The sequence below is a fragment of the Oncorhynchus tshawytscha genome, linkage group LG03 (genome assembly GCF_018296145.1).
Source record: "Oncorhynchus tshawytscha isolate Ot180627B linkage group LG03, Otsh_v2.0, whole genome shotgun sequence".
Taxonomy (NCBI): Eukaryota; Metazoa; Chordata; class Actinopteri; order Salmoniformes; family Salmonidae; genus Oncorhynchus; species Oncorhynchus tshawytscha.
The window spans coordinates 35,184,397-35,210,881 of NC_056431.1; the positions used below are offsets into that span (position 1 = coordinate 35,184,397).

The window sequence follows — 26,485 nt, forward strand, 5'->3', positions numbered from 1 at the left end:
AGGCCCAGATTATTGGAAATATTCAATTTCCCTCTATTCCTGACAGGACAAGCACGTGCTGGCCGTGGTGGCCATCGACCAGATGCTGGAGAAGCTGAAGAAGTCAAACGAGTTCCTGGAGTTGATCCTGAAGGGCCTCAATGAATACTTGGAGAAGAAGCGCCTCTACTTTCCACGATTCTTCTTCCTGTCCAACGACGAGCTGCTGGAGATCCTGTCTGAAACCAAAGACCCCACAAGGTAAGAGCACTGGCATTAACCTTATACCCGTTCAGACATGGGTTCAAATACTATTTGAAAACATTTTAAATACTTAATTGGGCTTGAATGAACTTGCCTAACACAATGGAACCAATGAAATAGCCTTAAAATGGAAAACTCTGTCCATCTGGCACTCCAGGCAGGGTAAAGCAAACGCTAAAATGACTGTTACAGTCCCTGTCCGTGTGGGATTAACCCTATTTCACTAGTGCGTTACAGTGTAAATTATGCGTTGTATTGTAGCATTGATAGGTGGGTAAATGGAAGTAAACAGTATGATTTGTATTCCCTCCCGACTATGAGAGGTGCCCAAGCTTTGCAGCAATGTAAACACTTTGTAAATCTATCCCTTTAAGCCGTAAAAGTGTTATTTTTGTGGATAAAGTGTTTCTTGCCCAAGGTCCTGGAGTGTAACTCAACTGAGGCAGGCAATCACTAGCTTGATTGTGACACTGCTGAAATGAAATTGATTGCTCTTGAAAAATCACAGCTCAAGCCTTTGCTGTAAGACTTCAGGGACACACTAACCACTTGTTAGGAAGAACTGAAAAACACTGAACAAAAATATAAACGCAACATGTAAACTGTTGGTCCCATGTTTTATGAGCTAAAATTAAAGATCCCAGAAATTTTCCATACGCATAAAGAGCGTATACATCCCTGTTAGTGAGCATTTCCTCTGCCAACATAATCCTCACATGACATGTGGGGCATATCAAGAAGCTGATTAAACAGCATGATCATTAAACAGGTGTACCTTGTGCTGGGAAAAATTAAAGGCTACTCTAAAGTGTGCAATTTTGTCACACAACACAATGCCACAGATGTTTGAGGGAAAGTTCAATTGGCATGCTGACTGCATGAATGTCCACCAGAGCTGTTACCAGAAAATGTCATGTTAATTTCTCCACCGTAAGCCGCCTCCAACATCCTTTTAGAGAATTTGGCAGTTTGTCCAACTGGCCTCACAACCGCAGACCATGTTTAACCACGCCAGCCCAGGACCCCCACATCCGGCTTCAACTGTGGGAAAGTCTGAGACCATCCACCCAGATAGCTGATGAAAGTGTGGGTTTGCACAACCTAAGATTTTCTCCACGTAACCGACTTCAGTGGGCAAATGCTCACATTTGACAGCCACTGGCACGCTGGAGAAGTGTGCTCTTCACGGATTAATCCCTGTTTCAACTGGACCGGGCAGATGGATTGTTTGGCGTCGTGTGGGCGAGCGGTTTGCTGATGTCAACGTTGTGAACTAGGGCTGGGCGGTATACTGTATTTGACTATATACTGGTATTGATGCACATACCGGTTTGGGTTTTTACTTTACCTTCTATAACAATATTTGATTGTTTGGTTTGTTGACTCCGCTACTTGAGTCATCCCTCTCTGCTCTCTCTCTCTCTCTCCATGCTGCTTTCCTCACAGACCTAGTCCCACCCCCAGTCACTCAAGGAACGCATTTGTTGTTGCTTGACCACTAGACGCTTTCGTTCAGTTTTCATGGTCAATGCAGCACATGCAACAATGTTGATGACAACGATGTTGTTTCCACTTTGATCTTAATATAAATCCACAAGCATTTTATAATTGCAATATTAGTTTGTGTTTCTTACATCTGCAAACAGCTAGTTTGTATTTTCTTTGCAAGTTATGCTAACTCGTGTTAGCCCCTAATTCTAATCGCTAGTTAACTGGCTAAAAGTACTGAGGCCTAAATCAGCATGTTGTTTGTGCAACAGTATCTTCTAAATCAAAGAGGAACAGGCGAAGCATGAATATGTTGGCTATATGAATACAGTTTTAATGTAGCTAAAGATTATAGGGTCCCCTAGGAAACATGGAACATCACTTTGGTTCCTAACCTGTCACAATAACTCATCCATTGCATTTTCATTTTTGTCATGTCAAACAACACTGTATTCAAAGTGCCCACTTACTTATATTCTAACTATATAATTATAATAAACATTATATTTCCATAATTCCAAAAGTTTACCCAAGTGTTTTTAAAAAATCTAAATCACAATTGCAACATTTGGTTAAAAATAAGGTCTAGTATTTTTGCCCATATCGTGGCAGTGTGAAAATGATCTCAAATGAGTGCAGGAAATGCAGAAATTGGTGGAAATGCAGGAAATTATTTTCGGTTGAAGTTGAATTGAACAGTATAAAACAATCCGAATGGTGAAAGACCCATTTAAATAATTTTGAATATATGTGTTGCCACCCTAGGGTCACGCACTACTCATAAAGAAAATGTCGAACTTTTATTAATCAAAAACATAAAATACCGTCATACCGTCCAAAATTTTTAAAATCCCATGATATGACATTTTGGCCATATCGCCCAGCCCTATTGTGAAACAGAGTGCCACATGGTGAAGGTGGGGTGATGATATGGGTAAGCATAAGCTATGGACAACGAACACAATTGCATTTTATCTATGGAAATTTGAATGCACAGAGATACTGTGAAGAGATCCTGAGATCCATTGTTGTGCCATTCATCCACCGCCATCACATGTTTGCATGATAATGCACGACCCCATGTCGCACGGATCTGTACACAATTCCTGGAAGCTGAAAATGTCCCAGGGTCTTTTATGGCCTGCATACTCACAAGACATGTCAACCATTGATTATGTTTGGGATGCTTTGGATCGACGTGTATGACAGCGTGTTCCAGACCCGCCAATATCCAGCAACTTCACATAGCCATTGAAGAGGAGTGGGACAACATTCCACAGGCCACAATCAACAGCCTGATCAACACCATGTGAAGGAGGCCAATAATGGTGGTCAGAACCGATACTGAATGGTTTTCTAATCTACACCCCTACCGTTTTTTTAAAGGTTTCTGTGACCAATAGAAACATCTGTATTCCCTGTCATGTGAAATCCATAGATTAGGGCCTAATGAATTTATTTAATTTGACTGATTTCCTTATATGAACTGTAACTCAGTCAAATTTTTGAAATTGTTGCATGTTTGGTATATTTTTTAGTTCAGTGTATATTTCAGTATTTGTGTGGGTATGATCTTAGCTATATCAGTCATGGTATAGCTATCTGTCAGTTAGTTAGGTTAAGTGTTGGACATTGTATATGTGATATCTTTCCATTTTTATTTCTCACAAGTGCTTTATAATACTTAAATTGAAAGCCCAACATTGCAGTAGTATTCAATATCAAAATAGTTTAACTAATAAAAAACATGAGAAATAAGAAATAAGACTGGAAGCTATGCTACAGGAAGCTAAATCTCATTCCAAAATCCTGGGCATTAATATGGAGTTGGTCCCCCCTTTGCTGCTATAACAGCCTCCACTCTTCTGGGAAGGCTTTCCTCTAGACGTTGGAACAAAAGCATTGGTGAGACTGGGCACTGATGTTGAGCGATTAGGCCTGGCTCACAATCGGCGTTCCAATTCATCCCAAAGGTGTTCGATGGGGTTGAGGTCAGGGCTCTGTGCAAGCCAGTCAGTCAAGTTCTTCCACACCGATCTCGACAAAACATTTCTTTTTCGACCTCGCTTTGTGCCCGGGGGCATTGTCATGCTGAAACAGGAAAGGGCCTTCCCCAAACTGTTGCCGCAAAGTTGGAAGCAAAGAATTGCCTAGAATGTCATTCTATGCTGTAGCATTAAGATTTCCCTTCAATGGAACTAAGGGGCTTAGCCCAAACCATGAAAAACAGCCTTTCCTCCTCCACCAAACTTTACAGTTGGTACTTTGCATTGGGACAGGTAGCGTTCTTCTAGCATCTGCCAAACCAAGATTCATCTGTCGGACTGACAAATGGTGAAGCGTGATTCATCACTCCAGAGAATGCGTTTCCACTGCTCCATAGTCCAATGGCGGCGAGCTTTCCACCACTCCAGCCGACGCTTGGCATTGCGCATTGGTGAGCTTAGGCTTGTGTGTGGCTGCTCGGCCATGGAAACCCATTTCATGAAGCTCCCGACGAACAGTAATTATGCCGACGTTGCTTCCAGAGGCAGTTTGGAACTTGGTAGTGAGTGTTGCAACCAAGGACAGGCTATTTGTTACGCTCTACACGCTTCAGCACTCGGCGGTCTTGTTCTGTGAGCTTGTGTGGACTACCACTTCGCGGCTGAGCCGTTGTTGCTCCTAGATGTTTCCACTTCACAATAACAGCACTTAAAGTTCACTGGGGCAGGTCTAGCAGGGCAGACATTTGATGAACTGACTTCTTGGAAAGGTGGCATGCTATGACTGCGCCACTTTGAAAGTCACTGAGCTCTTCAGTAAGGCTGTTCTGCTGTCCATGTTTGTCTATGGAGATTGCATGGCTGTGTGCTCAATTTTATACACCTGTCTACACACTTTTGGTCATGTATTGTATATACAGGTTTTCCTCTAGGATTTTGCTTGTGCTTTGCTCCATTCTGTTTATTTTCATCCTAAAAAAAAATCCCTGGTCCTTGCCGATGACAAGCATACCCATAACGTGATGCACCCACCACCATGCTTAAAAATAAAGAAGAGTGGTCCTCAGTGATGTGTTGAGTTGGATTTGCCCAAAACATAACGCATTTTATATTCTGGACATACATTTTTTGGACACATTTTTGGCGGATTTACTTTAGTGCCTTATTGCAAACAGGATGCATGTTTTGGAATATTTGTATTCTATACAGGCTTCCTTCTTTTCACTCTGTCGTTTAGGTTAGTACAGCTTCTACCCCTGATAAGACTCCTGAACAGCCCACACCCCCTCTTTTCAGCTGCTGCTGCTCTCTGTTTATTATGTTTCCATAGTCACTTGAATTTGACCTACATGTACATATTACCTCAATTACCTCAACTAACCTGTGCCCCCCGCACATTGACTCTGTATCGGTACCCCCTGTATATAGCCTTGCTACTGTTATTTTACTGCTGCTAATGAAAGGCCTAATGAATGAATTATTAATTTATTATACTTATCTATTTTTTTTACTTAACTAACAATGCAGCTATAAGAAAAATAAGTGTTAAGTAAGCATTTCACTGTAAGGTCTTCACCTGTTGTATTCGGCACATGTGACAAATCAAATTTGATTTGATTTATTGTGGAGTAAGTACAATGTTGTTGATCCATCCTCAGTTTTCTCCTATCACAGCCATTACACTCTAACTGTTTTAATGTCAATATTGGCCTCATTGTGAAATCCCTGAGCAGTTTCCTTCCTCCCCTGCAACTGAGTTAGGAAGGACACCTGTATCTTTGTAGTGACTGGGTGTATTGATACACCATCCAAAGTGTAATTAATAACTTCACCATGCTCAAAGGGATAATTATTGTCTACTTTTTGTTTTTACCAATCTACCAATAGGTGCCCTTCTTTGCGAGGCATTGGAAAACCTCCCTGGTCTTTGTGTTTGAAATTCACAGCTCGACTGAGGGACCTTACAGATAATTGTATGTGTGGGGTACAGAGATGAGGTAGTCATTATAAAATCATGTTAAATCGCTAATATTGCACAAAGAGTGAGTTCATGCAACTTAAGTGACTTGTTAAGTACATTTTTACTCTTGAACTTTAGTGTTGCCATAACAAAGTGGTGAATACTTGTTGATTCAAGACAAAACACATTTCCACTTTGACATTATGGGGTATTTTGTGTCATCCAGTGACACAAAATATAAATGTAATCCATTTCAAATTTAGGCTGTAACACAACAAAATGTGCAACAAGTCAAGGAGTATGAATACCTTCTGAAGACACTGTATATGGAGTCAGGAATAACAACACTTTGTATTTTCTTAAATAAACAAAAATGAACTACAGTAACTGTTGGCATTTCAGTTTCCCTCTGAACTGAAACCGAACCGTGCCATGACCCCAAAACCGCAATACCTACTGAACCGTTACACCCTAGCCATCTTGTCAGAAAGCCATGTTTCAGAAAAACAGAATATTGCATTTACAAGAGTCTCTGAGGGTAGTGGTGGCCGGTTTTCTCCTCTCCTTAGTCTTACCAGGACCCCAGAACTCCTGCCTTTTTTTCGACTGCGTTTCCTCTTTTGTAGCCCGAAGATTGGGTCAGAGGTACACAAAGAGCCCAGGCAGATGAATCGAAGTTGATGCCGGAATTTCGTTTATTAACTGCCGATGTTCAAAAGTTTTTGTTAATCATAGGAAATAATAGCAGGCACATTTCGAGCAAAAAAAGTAAAGATAAATGCCAAAAGAATCACAAAATAGCAAAGTCGAGTTGGAGCACGCAAGACGGCAGACATACAGTACGGTGCCATGTCTCTTATTGTGTATCACATGTTAGGGTTATTTATACAATAGGTAGATGCATTGTAGCGGTTGGTCATACAGAGGCTTTAAATTAGTGATGGCATTTGAGTTCCTTCCATAGTGATGTATATGGGCATATTTACATTTCAGGTGTTTTTCACAACTCCTGTTCAGAGAATAACCTACCAAAGTATAATATGAACAGAGCACACAAACTTGGCCACTACATACACTTCATTCAGCAAAAAAGAAATGCTCCGAACCACCTCATCAAGACGGCTCAAAAGAGATGGGAATAAGGAGAAGGAGAAAAAGTTGGGGCTTTCGAAAATGAAAATCCTGTACTTACTGTGGGAATTGAATTATATAATGTCTTCTCCTCACGACACTCTGCCCTACTTACTCCACTGTGGCTCCCTGAGTAGGCGAAAGGCTGATAAGCATGCCTTGTCTTATTTCACCAAAGGTATGTGGTTTATAATGAATGTGATTTTAGACAAAGGAGGCTCAGCCCTTTACTCTTCTCTGTTTCTTTTTTTCCCCTTCTCATCCACTACTGCCATGAATTTCATTAGCCTCATGTCGCCTCATGCAGTCACTGACTTTTCTGAAAAGACAGAATTTTCCAAACACATACGGTAGTTTGATTTTGGCAAGGCGATGAATCTGTTGCGAGGCTGAATAGGACCTAGTGTGCCGTCTTAATGCCCATTTGAGCAAGGATGTGCCATTCTCCCATCTGTAGAGCTTTACCGCAGTTCTTTCTGTATCGAAGTTTGGCTAGACCAACCCAGTCAACCCACACAACCATTTCATGCAGCCACACATTTTCTCCAACGCTGCTTGGTTGCTTTATGATTCATTAGTATTTTTTAAATTAACGACTGTCCTTTTTTTCAGAACTGTTTTTATTTTATCTTTAGTGTTCGACTTCAATCCAACACAAAATAATGTATTGCAAAGTAATTTGTCACAGAAAGCACAACAAAACGCTTAGGTGTGGTGCGTGTGTCGTATATGAGATTTGATTAGTCTCTTTTGTGTTCCCCGACTGGTGGTTAGAGGACAATCAATAGCTGATTATCATCAGGATTAGGCCAGATGCAATAGTTTTGCGTGCGGTGTGAATAACAAACATTTGGTTGATTTTCCAGGCAAACCCTTGCATGCAATATAATAATCACAAGCAGTAGGCCTAAACGAGATGCTCCTACTGTGGCAGTGTTATACAGATAGGGAAGGACATCTAATTGTGGGAAGTGATGCATGGAAAGCAAGGACTTTGCCACCCAGGAGGGCCAAGATAAATAGGCTACCTGCTCACATTTGGATTATGCCTTCTATTAAGGGTATGATTATTCCTAAAATCTAAAGTTTGTTAGTTTTGTGACCTAGGATGATCAAGCAGTGTAAGCAGCTGTGTCCAAAAAACCTATACCGCTGCATGGGTTTGTTTACATCCCACTGCTATTTTAGCACATTCTCTCCTCTATCTTTCCTCTGTATCTATCCTATCCAATCAACATCAAAAAAACATGATTGGCAGTTTTGATACATAAAAAGTGTATCAAGGGGTCTGAAGTCAGTGTCCATGTTCCATGCAATATGTGTTGTGCGTCTGGCTGTAGGTCTACAGTACATTCGGAAAGTATTCAGACCCCTTGACTTTTTCCACATTTTGTTACATTACAGTCTTATTCTAAAATTGATTTCATTGGTTTTTCCCCTCATCAATTTACACACAATACCCCATAATAACAATGCAAAAACAGGTCGATTAGACATTTTTGCTAATTTATTACAAATAAAAAACTGAAATTTCACATTTACATATTCATATTTAGACCCTTTACTCAATACTTTGTTGAAGCACCTTTGGCAGCGATTACAGCCTTGAGTCTTCTTGGTTATGAAGCTACAAGCTTGGCACACCTGTATTTGGGGAGTTTCTCCCATTCTTCTCTGCAGATCCTCTCAAGCTCTGTCAGGTTGGATGGGGAGTGTCGCTGCACAGCTATTTTCAGGTCTCTCGAGATATTGGATCGTTTCCCTGTTGCTAGTTGAACCTTCGCCCCAGTCTGAGGTCCTAAGCACTCTAGAGCAGGTTCTTGTCAAGGATCTCTCTACTTTTCTCCGTTCATCTTTCCCTCTATGCTAATTAGTCCTCCAGTCCTTGCCGCTGAAAAACATCCCACAGTATGTTGCTGCCACCACCATGCTTCACCGTAGGGATGGTGCCAGGTTTCCTCCAGACATGACGTTTGACATTCAGGCCAAAAAGTTCAATCTTGGTTTCATCAGACCAGAGAATATTGTTTCTCATGGTCTGAGAGTATTTGGGCAAACTCCAAGCGAGCTGTCATGTGCCTTTTACTGAAAAGTGGTTTCCATCTGGCCACTCTACCATAAAGTTCTGATTTGTGGAGTGCTGCAGAGATTTTTGCCTTTCTGGAAGGTTCTCCCATCACCACAGAGGAACTCTGGTGCCCTGTCAGACTGACCGTCAGGTTTATGGTCACCTCCCTGAACAAGGCCCTTCTCCCCCGATTGCTCAGTTTGGCCGGGTGGCCAGCTCTAGGAAGAGTTGTTGTGGTTCCAAACTTCCTCAATTTTTGAGAATGATGGAGACCACTGTGTTCTTGGGGACCTTCAATGCTGCACACATTTTTTGGTACCCTTCCCCAGATCCTGTCTCGGAGATATATGGACAATTCCTTTGACATCATGGCTTGGTTTTGCTCTGACATGCACTGTTAACTGTGGAACCTTATATAGACAGGTGTGTGCCTTCCCAAATCACATCTATTCAAATGAATTTACCACAGGTGGACTCTAAGTTGTAGAGACATTTCAAGGATGATCAATGGAAACAGGATGCACCTGAACTCAATTTCGAGTCTCTTCGCAAAGGGTCTGAATACTTATGTAAATAAGGTATTTCTGTGTTTAATTTTTAATAATTTTGTTTTCGCTTTGTCATTATGGGCTATTGTGTATAGATGAGGAAAAACATTTATTTAATCAATTTTAGATTAAGGCTGTAACGCATCAAAATGTAGAAAAAGTCAAGGGGTCTGAATACTTTCCAAATGCACAGTATGTGCTCCTGACAAACTTTGTTTTTGGGGTGAACTAAGCCCATATTTTTTTACTACTTTGTGTCCCAAAAGGGTGTTACAAATGTGTGCTTGTAATGTGAGAGGAGTTACCCACACACATCCCAGTGAAAAACGCAGCATAAATGCAATCCATTATTTTTCCCTTCTTTCTTTAGGGTTCAGCCTCATCTGAAGAAGTGTTTTGAGGGCATCAACGACGTGGTGTTCACAGAAGTGCTGGACATTACCCACATGAAGAGCAGCGAGGGAGAGGTGGTGGAGCTCCTAGATATAATCTCCACCTCCAAGGCCCGCGGCCAGGTGGAGAAATGGCTCCTAGAGCTAGAGATGGGTATGATCAGCTCCCTGCATAAGGTACAGTTACAGTACTTATGGCAACTCCATTGATCGGCAAACAAGAGATCTAATATCAGTGTCTAAGGTCTGCTTAAAAATATGATTTATAAGCTAAATTGGATATCTGACCCTGGACAAGTATTTTGAGAGATAATGTACAGTGTCATCAACACCCACAATACACTGTACCATGGACTGGCATCTCGTCCAATCAGTTAGACGAGATGGAATCTACGGAGACAGAATTTTCTTAAGCCGTCAGAAATTATTAGAAGTAAAAAGTACTTGGGGAATTACTCTAGATCAAATTAAACCTGAAGATGTAACTATTTTTGCCATATAAAGGATTCAGCTCGAAGTGAATACAGTAGATTTTGGTGCAAATTATTTGAAGATACTTATTTTTCAAAAACAATTTTCTCCCATTTTTTTTGTAAAAAGAAAATAAGTTGAAAAAGATTTTTCACAACTCAGTGGCCTTGTAGTTAGTGTCCGCCCTGAGATTGGAAGGTTGGGAGTTCGATCCCAGGCTGAGTCATACCAAAGATTGTAAAAAGTAGGACCCAATGGGTCTCTTCTTGGCACTCAGCATTAAGGAGATAGATTGGGGGTAAGGCCCTGTGATAGGATCCTCTCCTGAGGTTGTACTTGGACATAACATTTGCCTCACACTACAGAAACGGGATATAGGCTTCTTACCTAGGCCATACAAACTTTATTTACTCTTTAATGGATTACATTTTTGGAAAAGTGAGGCGAGCGAGAGAATACAAATGAAACACCATTTTTTAAAAATACAATTATTTGCCTATTTAAGATTTCTCTGTTTTTCGTACGATGTACCCAATGACTAATGAAAACTTGCTATGTCCTCATTGTGATTTTACAAAGGTGTTTCATACGTCTTATTTATACACTTTTGTAATATTTATGAAATGCATATTGATATATTTGGTAGCACTTATGTTTTTCCCTTTGCCTTCAACCCCATTCGATGTGTAGAACGGATGTGGGAGGGGCTAGGTCTACATAAGGGTGCAAATTTAAAAAAATTCACAAAAGCTCTGACGAAGGCCATGAGGCCGATATGTAAGCTTATTAAATATCAGTGATACTATCAAGAGCAGTTTGCAACCACATAATCCAAAAGGAAGGCTACAGCTAATATTTTTTTCTACAATTATTTTGATTCATATCATTTGATTCACTGTGATTGACCCGAATCCCAGATACTAGAATGGCAAAGTGAATTGCTTGTTTCATCAAAATAATTATTGTTTAAAATAATCGATTCATATGAATCGTTAAAATGTATTTATTTTATTTTTGAGAAATGTTATGCAGGGCATGCGTTAAACAGAAAATCTACTTTGATAGGCCTTACTCGTGGCAATACGAGGGGCGGCAGGTAGCCTAGTGGTTAGAGCGTTGGACTAGTAACTAAATGGTTCCATGATCAAATCCCGAGCTGCCCCTGAACTAGACTGTTCCTAGGCTGTCATTGAAAATAATAATTTGTTCTTAACTGACTTGCCTAGTTAAATAAAGGTAAAATAAAATACATATTCTCTCCTAATTACAGTGTTGTTTTGATAATTATTTTCACATCCAATGGTTGTGTGCCCCAGGTGATTGGGGAGGCCATTGAGGCATACCCCAAGGACCTGAGGATCAACTGGGTGCGTACCTGGCCCGGCCAGACGGTGCTGTGTGTTTCCCAGGTGTACTGGACCAAAGACATTCACGCGGCCATCGTCTCAGGGCAGAAGGTACAAGGCCAAACTACATTGGAAAGAGTTTACCTTATATAATATAATATCTGCAGATGAAAGCTAGCCAGCTGGCATAATCTGGCACATTTTATTGATGTGTATTATCACTGTCAAATAAATACAGAAATATAGAAATCTAGGCTGATGTCATGCTGCAGAACAGAAGTGCTATCTCACACCTAACTGAGGAAGAACCACTTGACGAGCACTGGACCATGTTAAGAGAAACCTGGTGTGTGTGTGTGCGCACGTGAGTGTGTGTAAAAGCCCGCACAGATTACTGAGAGTGCATGGGTCATCATATGACCCTATGATTGACATATATTTCCCTGTCAAACCAGTGATGTCTCCCTTTTGTTTTGCAGGCCCTGGATGTCTACCTGCAGCAGAACAACAGTCAGATCGATGACATTGTGATGCTGGTGCGCGGGAAACTGTCCAAGCAGAACCGGGTCACCCTGGGTGCTCTGGTGGTACAGGACGTCCACGCCCGAGATGTGCTAGCCACACTGGTCCAGAAAGGCATCAGGGACGAGACTGACTTTGAGTGGCTCAGTCAGCTACGCTACTACTGGGTGGTAAGTGTATGCGTGTGTGTGCATGTGGGTTTTTTGGTTGTGTATGTGTGCATGCATGCATGTTTTGTGTCTTATGTATTTTACCTTTGGCTCCATTAAGTACTAACTGACCAGGTTTGTGTTGACTTGACCTCTATATATACAGGAAGACCGTCTCCAGACTAAGATGATCAACGCCGGCCTTGCTTATGGTTACGAGTATCTGGGGAACACACCACGCCTGGTCATCACTCCACTTACTGACCGCTGCTACAGGTATGGACCATTAATACTCACCGCACTCATTGGCAAGTCAGGACCCTCGACATGCTGATGTGCTGCGACTGTAATGCAATGCCCTCAAATCAGACCCAAGTACTATGTGAAATCTATATGAAATCTTTCACGCGACTTGGTCTAGAAGGATTAGAGTGCCAAGGGTGCGGGGTTTGCACTTCTTGTGACAATTCTATTGCCAGGCAAGCACAATCATGCATAGATAAAGTATTTGAAATGATTTCAAATAGCATTTGAACACAGGTCTGCCGCTTCTCCTACAGAACACTGTTTGGGGCCCTGCACTTATACTTGGGAGGGGCCCCTGAAGGTCCCGCAGGTACAGGGAAGACGGAGACCACCAAGGATCTGGCCAAGGCTGTGGCCAAACAATGTGTTGTCTTCAACTGCTCCGACGGCTTGGATTACATCGCCCTGGGGAAGTTCTTCAAGGTGGGCATATCCCTCTAGCGTGGTAAAACCAGACACTCACCATTGATAAGTGAAGTGAAATAATGGTGTGTGCAGCATTCAGTCATGTTTAACCAGGCTAAGATCCCTCACACCCATTCTTACTGTAGGGCTCAGCTTCTAGTTAGCATGGCTCTATTGATGAATGGCCTATGCTCATCAATACAGTTTTTAAATGATGATAAACGTTCCAGTTTTAAAATCTTGTATTGTAGAACAGCTGATTAAAGATATGAGATGCAGGGCTGAGACCGTTTCCATGGTAACAGTGACACTTTTGGGAATGATGTGATGAAACTTTAGCAAACCAATATCATGAAATACATGCACAACAAACAGGGCACATGTGTAACGGCTAGCTAGCTAGCTGCTTGGCTAAATACAGAACATCAGCACACTGTTCTTTGATTGGTTAAACAAATCTGTCTCTTTTGACATGTTACATCTTGGAAACTCCAGCAGCTGACATGAGACTTTCTGAAACTACATCGTTTAGATCCAGCAAACTTCATAAAACCATCTTGTCTTGGCTGTTAGATCTGTACCGGGCTTTATAGGCATTCCGTGAGGCAGTTATTTACTCAAATATGATGATAACAGTTTATAAAAACTGCTTAACAGAATTGTATACTTTTTTTTTGACCCAATGCAGGTCATTGTGATTCAGACCACTTATATAAGAGCTTAGATGATTGTTAAGAGGGTTTTTTAAGAGGGTTTTTCCTCTTTAATTTAATTCAAGTTTTAACTCAACACTTCTCTGCCCACATGAATATGGACTGACCAATTCTTAATATCCACACTTGACACATTGTTCTAACAATACTGATGGAGCCATGCAGTACAATACAGATATTGTGTTTTGGGTGGCATGCACATTGAGACTTTTAGCCTTGAGTTAAGGATTTTCATCCAAAAAAGCTGAATGTCCCTTTTTGGGGAAAAATGTAACTGATCAAATCAAATCAAATCAAATCAAATTTATTTATATAGCCCTTCGTACATCAGCTGATATCTCAAAGTGCTGTACAGAAACCCAGCCTAAAACCCCAAACAGCAAGCAATGCAGGTGTAGAAGCACGGTGGCTAGGAAAAACTCCCTAGAAAGGCCAAAACCTAGGAAGAAACCTAGAGAGGAACCAGGCTATGTGGGGTGGCCAGTCCTCTTCTGGCTGTGCCGGGTGGAGATTATAACAGAACATGGCCAAGATGTTCAAATGTTCATAAATGACCAGCATGGTCGAATAATAATAAGGCAGAACAGTTGAACTGGAGCAGCAGCACAGTCAGGTGGAAGTTGAAACTGGAGCAGCAGCATGGCCAGGTGGACTGGGGACAGCAAGGAGTCATCATGTCAGGTAGTCCTGGGGCATGGTCCTAGGGCTCAGGTCAGTTGAAACTGGAACAGCAGCATGGCCAGGTGGACTGGGGACAGCAAGGAGTCATCATGTCAGGTAGTCCTGGAGCTCAGGTCCTAGGGCTCAGGTCCTCCGAGAGAGAGAAAGAAAGAGAGAAGGAGAGAATTAGAGAACGCACACTTAGATTCACACAGGACACCGAATAGGACAGGAGAAGTACTCCAGATATAACAAACTGACCCCAGCCCCCGACACATAAACTACTGCAGCATAAATACTGGAGGCTGAGACAGGAGGGGTCAGGAGACACTGTGGCCCCATCCGAGGTCACCCCGGACAGGGCCAAACAGGAAGGATATAACCCCACCCACTTTGCCAAAGCACAGCCCCCACACCACTAGAGGGATATCTTCAACCACCAACTTACCATCCTGAGACAAGGCTGAGTATAGCCCACAAAGATCTCCGCCACGGCACAACCCAAGGGGGGCCAACCCAGACAGGATGACCACAACAGTGAATCAACCCACTCAGGTGACGCACCCCTCCAGGGACGGCATGAGAGAGCCCCAGCAAGCCAGTGACCCAGCCCCTGTAATAGGGTTAGAGGCAGAGAATCCCAGTGGAAAGAGGGGAACCGGCCAGGCAGAGACAGCAAGGGCGGTTCGTTGCTCCAGAGCCTTTCCGTTCACCTTCCCACTCCTGGGCCAGACTACACTCAATCATATGACCCACTGAAGAGATGAGTCTTCAGTAAAGACTTAAAGGTTGAGACCGAGTTTGCGTCTCTGACATGGGTAGGCAGACCGTTCCATAAAAATGGAGCTCTATAGGAGAAAGCCCTGCCTCCAGCTGTTTGCTTAGAAATTCTAGGGACAATTAGGAGGCCTGCGTCTTGTGACCGTAGCGTACGTGTAGGTATGTACGGCAGGACCAAATCAGAGAGATAGGTAGGAGCAAGCCCATGTAATGCTTTGTAGGTTAGCAGTAAAACCTTGAAATCAGCCCTTGCTTTGACAGGAAGCCAGTGTAGAGAGGCTAGCACTGGAGTAATATGATCAAATTTTTTGGTTCTAGTCAGGATTCTAGCAGCCGTATTTAGCACTAACTGAAGTTTATTTAGTGCTTTATCCGGGTAGCCGGAAAATAGAGCATTGCAGTAGTCTAACCTAGTCTAACTGCAGTAGTCTAACTGATAGCTAACATTCCCAAGGTTGAGTGCTCTCCTGTTGTCCATGATGGGTACTAAGACATAGGCTACTACTGAACCTCCTAAAGAACTTGTGGCAGCAAGATGGATATCACAACGATGCCTTGGCAACCGCAAGTGGTCCAAGTTACGCTGTGTGTATGTGTCTGTTTCAGCTGTTTCAATTTGAAGCTGGTGGACAAAACTGAAAGCAAAAGACTCAAACACTAAACTTAAGGAGGGAAGGGGGGACAGTTGTTTGAATTGAGGCTGTGTTGTTGCAAATTACCTAGTTTCCACAAGGGGGCTTCATTTTACATATAACTCCTTTAAATTACAAATGCCAAGGTATTTATATGAGTGGAGTCACTTAATTTGTGCTCCATTCTAAGTGCAAATATGTACGTCTGTGATGCCAGTGCTGTGGGCTTTAGAAAAAAAACATATATTTAGTTTGATCTGCATTCAGTACCCATTTCAGGTCAGTAAGTGAGTTTTGTATGACATTTAAAAGCAGTTTGTAGATCAGCACAGTGTCATCAGCATAAAGGTATACAGTTCTTCACTTAGGAACCAATATCGTTAATATACAATGTGAGTAGTACTGGCCCTAGAATAGACCCCTGAGGTACTCATTTTGTGACCTTGAGGAATCATTTCAGCAACTATACATTGAGATCTATCAGTTAGGTCATTATTGAACCAGTTGCAGGCATTTTGATCAAGTCCGACAGAGGACAACCAAGGCAACAACAGTGAGTGATCCAAAGTATCAAAGGCTTTAGATCTTTAACCTGTCTAGGACTGCGAACCCCGTTCCGCTAGCGGAACCCCTCGCCAACAGCCAATGAAATTGCAGGGCGCCAAATACAAATCAATAGAAATTTCAGAAATCAAATTTCTCAAACATACAAGTATTAGGCACCATTTTAAAGATACAATTCTCAATCATCCAGCCACAGTGTCTGATTTAAAAAATGCTTTACAGCGAAAGCTCCACAAACAATTGTTAGGTCACCACCAACTCACAGAAAAACCCAGCCATTTTTCCAGCCAAAGAGAGGAGTCACAAAAAGTAAAAATAGAGATAAAATGAATCACTAACCTTTGATGATCTTCATCAGATGACACTCATAGGACTTCATGTTACACAATACATGTATGTTTTGTTCGGTGAAGTTCACATTTATATCCAAAAATCTTATTTTACATTGGCGTGTTATGTTCAGTAGTTCCAAAACATGCAGTGATATTGCAGAGAGCCACATGAATTCACAGAAATACTCATTATAAACGTTGATGAAAATTCAAGTGTTATGCAGGGAACTTTAGATACACTTCTCCTTAATGCAACCGCTGTGTCAGATTTACGGAAAAAGCATAATCTGTGAAAGGCACTCAGAGCCCAAACCAGCCAAAATAAATATCCGCCATGTTGCGCAGTCAACATTAGTCATAAATAGCATTATACATATTCACTTACATTTGATGATCTTCATCAGAATGCACTCCCAGGAATCGCAGTTCCACAATAAATGTTTGTTTTGTTCGATAATGTCCATCATTTATGTCCATTTATGTCCAAATAGCTTCTTTTGTTAGGGCGTTTGGTAAACAAATCCAAAAGCGCGTTCAGGTCCAGTCGGATGAAAAGTTCATTATGAAAAGTTATATTACAGGTCAAAGAAACTTGTCAAACTAAGTATAGAATCCATCTTTAGGATGTTTATCATAAATGTTCAATAATGTTCCAGCCGGAGAATTCCATTGTCTGTAGAAAAGCAATGGAACGAGAGATACCTCTCCTGTGAAATGCGCATGACTGAGATAGAGGCTGCTGGCAGACCCCTTAGTCAAACAGCTCCCATCCAGCCCCCCTTCACAGGAGAAGCCTGAAACAACGTTGTAAAGACGGTTGACATCTAGTGGAAGCCTTAGGAAGTGCAAAATAATCCATATCCAACTGTGAATTCATTAGGGGCTGAGTTAAAAAACTTCAGATTTCCCACTTCCTGTTTGGATTTTTTCTCAGGTTTTTGCCTGCCCTATGAGTTCTGTTATACTCACAGACATCAGTCAAACAGTTAGAAACTTCAGAGTGTTTTCTATCCAATACCAATAATATGCATATATTAGCATCTGGGACTGAGTAGGAGGCAGTTCACTCTGGGTATGCTATTCATCCAAAAGTGAAAATGCTGCCCCCTATCCCAAAGAAGTTCAACGTTGCTTTTTATCTAGAGAGCATACAATAACATTGACTAAGGGATGCAGCTGAGATGGTACTATGTCCCTGTCTAAATCCTGATTGACATGTGTTTAGTATACATTTCCTAGATGTGCATAAATGAGTTTCTACTAAAATAATAACATTTTACTAATTCTCTATTTGAGGTGGATGTGCTTGCTTCTCTAGTCATATCTCTTGTTGCTTGGCAGGGTTTGCTGTCCTGTGGAGCCTGGGCCTGCTTCGACGAGTTCAACCGCATTGACCTGGAGGTTCTATCAGTGGTAGCCCAGCAGATTCTCACCATACAGAGAGGTGTGTGTAAGAGAGTCCCATAGTGTGTGTGTGTGTGTGTGTGTGAGAGAAATTCCCCATAATTTACACATTCTCACACCATACAGCTGTGTGTGTCCATTAAAAACAGATTCCCAACATACAGAGACTTGTGTGTGGGTGAGACGCCATAATACGCATTCTCACACCATACAAAGAGGTGTTTAGGTGTATAGTTCAACTGTTAGAACTTCAACTATAGCGCATTTGGCCACATGTTCTTACTTGTCGCTAGCATGGTCAGTCAATGGCACTGATCAAATGTAGTCCCGGTCTCTGTAATACAGTAATAATGATATATGCCATTTAGCAGGCACTTTTATCCAAAGTGACTTGCAGTCAAGCGTGCATACATTACAATCCATTACGTTACAATACATACATTTTCTTTCTTAGGTATTACTTCCCATGCTGAAATGCTGCTGTTTGAGGGGACGGAGCTAAAGCTAAACCCCTCCTGTGCTGTGTTCATCACCATGAACCCAGGATACGCCGGTCGCTCTGAACTGCCAGACAACCTAAAGGTACCCGTGCTAAATGTATTAGTATTATTATCTGAGATCACATTAGCACAAGCCTCAGTGACTGTACCCAAGAGCCATCTGGTTGTACGGGATCACATGATGTCACACATGACATAGGTTACATCCCAAATGGCACCCTATTCCCTACATAGTGTACTATGTACGGAGTAAGGTATCATTTGGGAAGCAGGCACAATTTTGGTGGGTTGTTTCCTTTCTCTAGGCTCTCTTCAGGACGGTGGCCATGATGGTCCCGGACTACGCCATGATATCTGAGATTGTGCTCTACTCTTGTGGGTTTGTGACTGCCCGGCCACTGTCGGTGAAGATCGTAGCTACCTACAGGCTGTGTTCAGAACAGCTGTCCATGCAGCACCACTACGACTACGGCATGAGGGCCGTCAAGTCTGTCCTGACCGCCGCCGGGAACCTGAAGGTACCTGTCACAAGTCATCACATTGACTCTTTGCCCATGTCATTCAGGTCCCTACAGTGTACCCACAATAAGTGTTTACCTCTGGCCTCTAAGTTCCCACAATGTTCACCTCTACGGCAGTGTTTCTTAATCCTGTTCCTGTGAACCCAAAAGACTACACAACTGCTTCCACTAATCAACTCACCATTAAACCTGTAATATGTGGAATCGGGTGTGTAGTGCTAGGGCAAAAAAAAAACGTACATACCTACAGGCCCCACAATGTCCCCACATTTATCCTTTGCTCCTTTTCTCTCACTTTCACGATTGTGATTTAAAAAAAAATATTGCTAGATCAATTAGACAAAAGGGGACATTATTAATAACACTTGTTGTTAGTAATGGTACAATTTGTCCTCTCAAACCAGGTTCTCATTGTCTGAAGTTGAATATGAAGTTGAACATTACTCTTTGCAGCCACATTAGATTGAAATAGTTTTTTTTGACATTGTGATGACAATGAGAAATTGGGGCGTTCGTTCCTAACACGCAATGACATAGCAGAGTACAATGAAGACAGAACCTGGAAGATTGACTTTCAAAGATAAAGATCTGAACCCAGAACCAGGTTCCCCATATAAATAGAACATATTCTTTCCCAGGCTCTAAGTGTTGTTTTCGGTGCGCCGCAATGCATTAATGTAATTTTTACATCAATTTCAGCACTGCCGCCTCCAGGACTTTACCCTGTCGCCTCTTTCAAAATTACTTTTGGAAAATAGTGGTGTGCATTTAGCCCCTGAGCTAAAGCTGCAAATACCACTGAAGGCTCCCTCGTCTGAAAGAGAACGCGTGTCAGTGCACTCAAAGGCTCCTGAATGATGCCTTTCCCCACAAGGCCCAAATGTGTCTCCCTCTCATTATGTATCTACCTCTTCATACCATTATCTCTCTCTCTCTCACGTGTCACAGCTGAAGTATCCTGATGAAAATGAAGACATCCTGTTGCTTAGGTCCATCATTGACGTCAACCTGCCCAAGTTCCTGGCTCATGATCTACCGCTCTTTGGGGTGAGATCGTTTGCAAAGTCACTTCCTGACAATATAAACTCAGCAAAAAAAATCATCCTCTCACTGTCAACTGTGTTTATTTTCAGCAAACTTAACATGTGTAAATAATTGTATGAACACAACAAATAAACAAATAAACTGAATGGGACTAACAGAAATGGAATAATGTGTCCCTGAACAAAGGGCGGGGGTTAAAATCAAAAGTAACAGTCTGGTGTGGCCACCAGCTGCATTAAGTACTGTAGTGCATCACCTCCTCATGGACTGCACCAGATTTGCTAGTTCTTGCTGTGAGATACCCCACCCCTATACGTGTGCATCTTCCCAGGGCATCACCTCTGATCTGTTCCCCGGGGTCAAACTCCCCAAACCGGACTATCGTCTCCTGCTGGAGGCCATCAAAGAGAACAGCGATAAGATGAACCTGCAGGTGACAGACTTCTTCGCAGAGAAGATCCTGCAGATCTTTGAGATGATGATCGTGCGCCACGGCTTTATGCTGGTGGGGGAGCCCTTTGGTGGGAAGACGTGCGCCTACCGGGTGCTGGCAGCAGCCCTACAAGACATCTGTGAGAAGGTAACTTTCACTTCTTACATACAGATGCCATATCTTCTTTTGATCATCCTGCTGCTGCAGGATTATTTTCCTGCTGTGTGAAACTGGATCAAATTAAGATATGGCATTTTAGTTCAATTCTGTGTCTAAAACCCCTTTAAAGGCCTTTGGCTGGGGGGCAGTATTGAGTAGCTTGGATGAATAAGGTGCCCAGAGTAACCTGCTTGCTCCTCAGTCCCAGTTGCTAATATATGCATATTATTAGTATATTTGGATAGAAACTCTGAAGTTTCTAAAACTGTTTGAATGATGTCTGTGAGTATAACAGAACTCATATGGCAGGTAAAAACCTGAGAAAAAAATCCAACCAGGAAGTGAGAAATTGGTTGGTCGATTTTCAACTCAGCCCCTATAGAAGATAGTGGGATATTGGTCATCTTGCACTTCCTAAGGCTTCCACTAGATGTCAACCATCTTTAGAAACTTGTTTGATGCTTCTACTATGAAGGGGTCTGAATGAGAGGGGAATGAGTCCGAGGTCTGCCAGCAGTCACGCACATTTCACATGTGAGGTATCTCCCGTTCCTTTGCTTTTCTGAAGACAAAGGAATTCTCCGGTTGGAATATTATTGTTAAAAACACCCTAAAGATTGTTTCCATACATCGTTTGACAAGTTTCTACGGACTGTCACGGAACTTTTTGACATTTCGTCTGCAACTACTGAAAGCGCTTTGTGAGTTTTGATTTGTTTACCAAACGCGCTAACAAAAGTAGCTATTTGGACATAAATGATGGACATTATTGAACAAATCAAACATTTTTTGTGGAACTGGGATACCTGGGAGTGCATTCTGATGAAGATCATCAAAGGTAAGTGAATATTTATAATGTTATTTCTGACTTCTGTTGAGTCCAACATGTATTTGTTGTCTGAGCGCCGTACTCAGATTTTTGCATGGTTTGCTTTTTACGTAAAGCTTTTTTGAAATCTGACACAGCGGTTGCATTAAGGAGAAGTGTATCTAAAGTTCAATGCATAGCACTTGTATTTTCATCAACATTTATAATGAGTATTTCTGTAAATTGATGTGGCTCTCTACAAAATCACCGGATGTTTTTAGAAATACTGAACATAACGCGCCAATGTATACTGATATTTTTTTATATAAATATGAACTTTATCAAACAAAACATACATGTATTGTGTAACATGAAGTCCTATGAGTGTCATCTGATGAAGATCATCAAAGGTTAGTGATTCATTTTATCTCTATTTCTGCTTTCTGTGACTCCTCTCTTTGGCTGGAAAAATGGCTGTGTTTTTCTGTGGCTTGGCTCTGACCTAACATAATTGTTTTGTGGTGCTTTCACTGTAAAGCCTATTTGAAATCGAACATTGTGGTGGGAATAACAACAAGAGTACCTTTAAAATGGTATAAGTATGTTTGAGGAATTTAAATTATGAGATCTCTGTTTTAAATTTGGCGCCCTGCACTTTCACTGGCTGTTGTCATATTGATCCCGTTTACGGGATTTCAGCCCTAAGAAGTTATTAAAGGCCCACAAGCGGAAAATCATTTTTTTCATTCTCTTTTTTTCAGCTGAAAGATGATGCCAATAACTTACCTATGAAGGTGCACAATGATTTAAGTCAATAAGTTATCTTCTTAGTTAAAGTATGATATATTTGGGCTTGAAATGGGAAAGCCGAACTGGTAACTTCGATATTTTCTGTGTCAATTGCATGTGTTTCCTCTGTGATAACGTGCTAATACTTTTTAGTCTACTTTTCTTTTCAGGGCTGGGATTCATTTGAATGTTACCATCCACCAGCATGGCATTGTTTATTAATCAGAAACACCTGCAAAGTTCTTCCCCTCCGCGAGTTGCGACAGCTGAACCAAACAGCTTTTAGCCGTAGCCTGCTTTGTCATTATGGGGTATTGTGTATACATTGACGAGGGGGGAAAAACAATTTAATCCATTTCAGAATAATGTTGTAACCTAACAATGTGGAGAAAGTTAACGTGTCTAAATCCTTCCCTTGATGGATGTGCAATTTTGCCGTATGAGTGTACAAAACATTAGGCATACCTGTCCTAATATTCAGTCGCATCCCGTTTTGCCCTCAGAACAGCCTCAATTTGTGGACTGTACAAGGCTTGGAAAGCATTCCACAGTGATGCTGGCCGGTGTTGACTACAATGCTTCCCACAGTTGTGTAAAGTTGGCTGGATGACCTTTGGGTGGTGGACCATTCTTGATACACATAGGAAACTGTTGAGTATGAAAAACCCAGCAGTGTTGCAGTTCTTGACACACTCAAACCGGTGCGTCTGTCACATATACTCCCTCTCCGACCTCTAGGTCATCAGGTAGCTGATTATTCTGCACACCTGTCACCATCGTCAAGCGCACCAGCGCCTCATGACACTCACCTGGACTCCATCACCTCCTTGATTATCTTCCCTATATCTGTCACTCCCCTTGGTACTTTCCTCAGGTGTTATTGACCCTGTTTTCATGTTTCATTTATTTATTTCAACACTCACTCCCTACACTTGCTTCCCGACTCTGAGCGCACACGTTACAGCGTCTGGCACCTACTACCATACCGCGCACAAAGACTTAAATATTTTGTCTTGCCCATTCACCCTCTGAATTGTGCACACATTCACAATCCATGTCTCAATTGTCTCAAGGCTTACAAATCCTTCTTTAACCTGCCTCCTTCCCTTCAACGTCAATTAAATTAAGTGGATTTAACAAGTGAATCAATACGTGATCATAACTTTCATCTGGATTCACCTGGTCAGCCTATGTCATGGAAATAATGTTTTGTACGGTCAGTGTATCTGAATGTAGAGAGCTGAACAGATTGTGGTGCAGTTATTTTGTGTACAGTTCAGCGATGGCTTGATGTGGTGTGCAACATAAGGTGCATAGTCCTTTAGTCTCTATGGTCCAGATGGCCGGTTGGTGAGGGCCGCAGCACTGGGAAAGAAACTGTTCAGTTGGCGGTTGGTTTTGGTCATGATTGACCTGAACCAGTCTGCCAGAGGATAATATTTGAGAGGGGGTGACCGGGTGGGAGTAGTTTGCAATGATCTTTGATATGTGGCAGCTGATGACCTTCTCTGCAGACCGGACAATGTGTTGCAGCCTGCCCTTGGAGCAGGCAGATGCAGACCCAAACCAGAGAGTGCTGGAGGATGTGAGGAAAGGACTCAATGATTGATTCTTTAAAGGGGGTGGCAGGTAGCCTAGTGGTTAGAGCGTTTGGACTAGTAACTGAAAGGTTGCAAGATTGAATCCCTGAGCTGACAAGGTAAAATAAATCTGTCGTTCTGCAGTAAATATGGTTAGTTTATTCAGTATTGAGGGGTTGTCTGCCGTCGGGGACTCGGGAGATTTTGGTTTGTAGTTTTAGTCCTTTCCAGACATACGGACGGTCGTTGTTGGAGAACTACTGCTCTAGCCTGACTTTATGCTGCTATTTGGCTACCTTAATTTTTGAGTCTGAACTTTTTCTTGGTCTTACTGGTCTTGCTCCTCTGGTCTTCTTCTTTGGCAGAACTTTGTCTAGTTAGTACATCCTTTCCCTGTAGTTGGTCCGCTTCTGCACTGTTTACTCGACATCACTGTTTCCCAGACAAGCACAGCACAGCAGTTACGTGTTTACATGCCTGAGAGGCCTTCTAGCGTTCCCTGGGAGGAGACAGAATGGCAAATGATGGAATGCTGAATGATGTCACATTTATCATCGTCCCCGGCAAATCTAGACGGCCGTCATGTCCATCCTCCTCTCATTTCCGCAAGCTTCCGCTTCCTTTTTAACACCGTCTGACAGCTCCACTCAGAAATGCCACTCGCTGTGGTTTTGGCTCTCCTTTGTTTAGAGAAGCTTTTTATCATGGAGACATTGATCTCGGAGGCAATTTATGCCTTGGCAGAGGAAGTGTGGTCAAATGAGGTGCTAGCCTAATCTACATTGTGTTCTAGCTGTCTTTGTTTTTTTTTCTGGTGCTTTCAGATGGGCTTGGATGTGTTATCTATTATAAGTACCTGGTTTCTATTGTCCACAGATAATGTTGCTAATCAGCTAATTTTGTGTGTGTGTGTCTGTGTGTGTGGTCTATGTACTGTAGGGTTTAATGGATGAAAACCGGGTCCAAATCACGGTTATAAATCCCAAGTCCATCACCATGGGCCAGCTGTACGGTCAGTTTGACCCGGTCTCTCACGAGTGGTCGGACGGCATCCTGGCGGTCAGCTACAGGGCCTTCGCCTGCTCTCAGGTAAAATGGTCATCCACGGTCAACTCCAAAAACAGAAAAAAAATGGAGAAAGTGGCACTCAGAACAAACCGAAATTACCAAACTAATTATAAACTGTGTGGTTTGAGCCATGAATTCTGATTGGTATATCAGACCGTATACCATGGGTATGACACAATATTTAATTGTACTGCTATAATTACGTTGGTAACCAGTTTATAATAGCAATAAGGCTACTCTGGAGTTTGTGATATATGTCCGATATACCACGGCTAAGGGCTGTGTCCAGGCACTCCGCATTGTGTGGTGCTTAAGAACAGCCCTTAGCCGTGGTATATTGGCCATATACCACACCTCCTCGGGCCTTATGGTTTAATTATATGGCTCTGCTGCCATGTACTGTTTCCATGGAAACAGGGATTTTAGTGACAATCTGTGGATTATAACCTTTTAAAATGAGATTAAGATGTTCACAGAGATCAATAACTCAAGGGAATTAACTTGGTGTCACTGCAGTGGGTCAAATGCTGTGAGACCTTCGTCTAGGAGGTTGTTAGAAATGACAGAATGAGAGTAAAATATCTTCATTTCCCTAATTAAACTATTTATTTCTCAGTCAACAATTGTAATTGACAGAAACAACGGGTAGCTTTGACACCTTTTGATCATACTTCTCTTCATGAGCATGTTGTTTTTTCCCAAAATATTTCACTTATCAACATGAAGTATTGAAGTACATAGGTATTTTCAATATGTTTTGACAGTTTATGTATTAAAGCAATAAAGTGCGTACCATCGAACGATGCCTGGCTTCACTAGGCTAGAAGACTTTAATTCCTGCATGTTATTTAACACACTAAATCCAGTAAATTCCAGTTTTGTTGGCACTTTAATTTGAAATCATTAACTTTGACACAGGAAGCATCTGCATACTTTGTGATTCACCCCCCCCCCGGTTCAGGGAGATCTTTTTAAGTAATGTTTTCTGTCAGATGATTACATTATGCTTTCTCGAGCACCAGATGGCCCAAGCCGATCGCATCTCGAGTTGTTTATATTATAACAAATCAATTTAACCAGAACTCCTGGCAGCTTTCTCATTTGAGAATTGATGCTTGATGTCAACCTCCATTATGCATGTGTATGTGTTAATTTACATCAGTTCTGGAATGCTACATTTGTATTTGAGGCCTGTTATGACCTTCAAAGTTGGACTTGAGGTGAATAGTGTCAGGGAAAGTATGAATATGTGCATATGATTATTGGTTAATCTATATGGGCCATCTTTAAATCAACTTGGATTTACCTAAGAATTTCTTAAAATGTACTTTTAAGCCTTTCAGAAACTTCGAGCTCCACTAATGTCTCCCCAATCCTTCAAAAAACGTTGAGCACTGCAGGATCTCCCTTTGCTGTAGTTTTCCTTACATTAGCTATTTTATTTAAGACTGAAACTGGCATGACCATAACCTGTGGTGACAGCA

The 26,485-nt window shown here is 41.9% G+C and overlaps 1 protein-coding gene across 3 annotated transcripts in view; it reads left to right on the forward strand.

The window, feature by feature from the left end:
- The window catches only part of dnah7 (dynein, axonemal, heavy chain 7), a 228,584-nt gene that overhangs the window by 61,155 nt on the left and 140,944 nt on the right, over positions 1–26,485 (forward strand). For all 3 annotated transcript variants that reach the window (XM_042314994.1, XM_024403140.2, XM_042315009.1), the window contains exons 20-31: positions 47–240; positions 9,794–9,992; positions 11,603–11,743; positions 12,112–12,324; positions 12,470–12,579; positions 12,864–13,032; positions 18,037–18,139; positions 18,554–18,681; positions 18,905–19,117; positions 20,069–20,167; positions 20,496–20,744; positions 24,873–25,022. In XM_042314994.1, the coding sequence (XP_042170928.1) occupies positions 47–240; positions 9,794–9,992; positions 11,603–11,743; positions 12,112–12,324; positions 12,470–12,579; positions 12,864–13,032; positions 18,037–18,139; positions 18,554–18,681; positions 18,905–19,117; positions 20,069–20,167; positions 20,496–20,744; positions 24,873–25,022 (1,968 nt within the window). The remainder of the gene's footprint in view (positions 1–46; positions 241–9,793; positions 9,993–11,602; positions 11,744–12,111; positions 12,325–12,469; positions 12,580–12,863; positions 13,033–18,036; positions 18,140–18,553; positions 18,682–18,904; positions 19,118–20,068; positions 20,168–20,495; positions 20,745–24,872; positions 25,023–26,485) is intronic.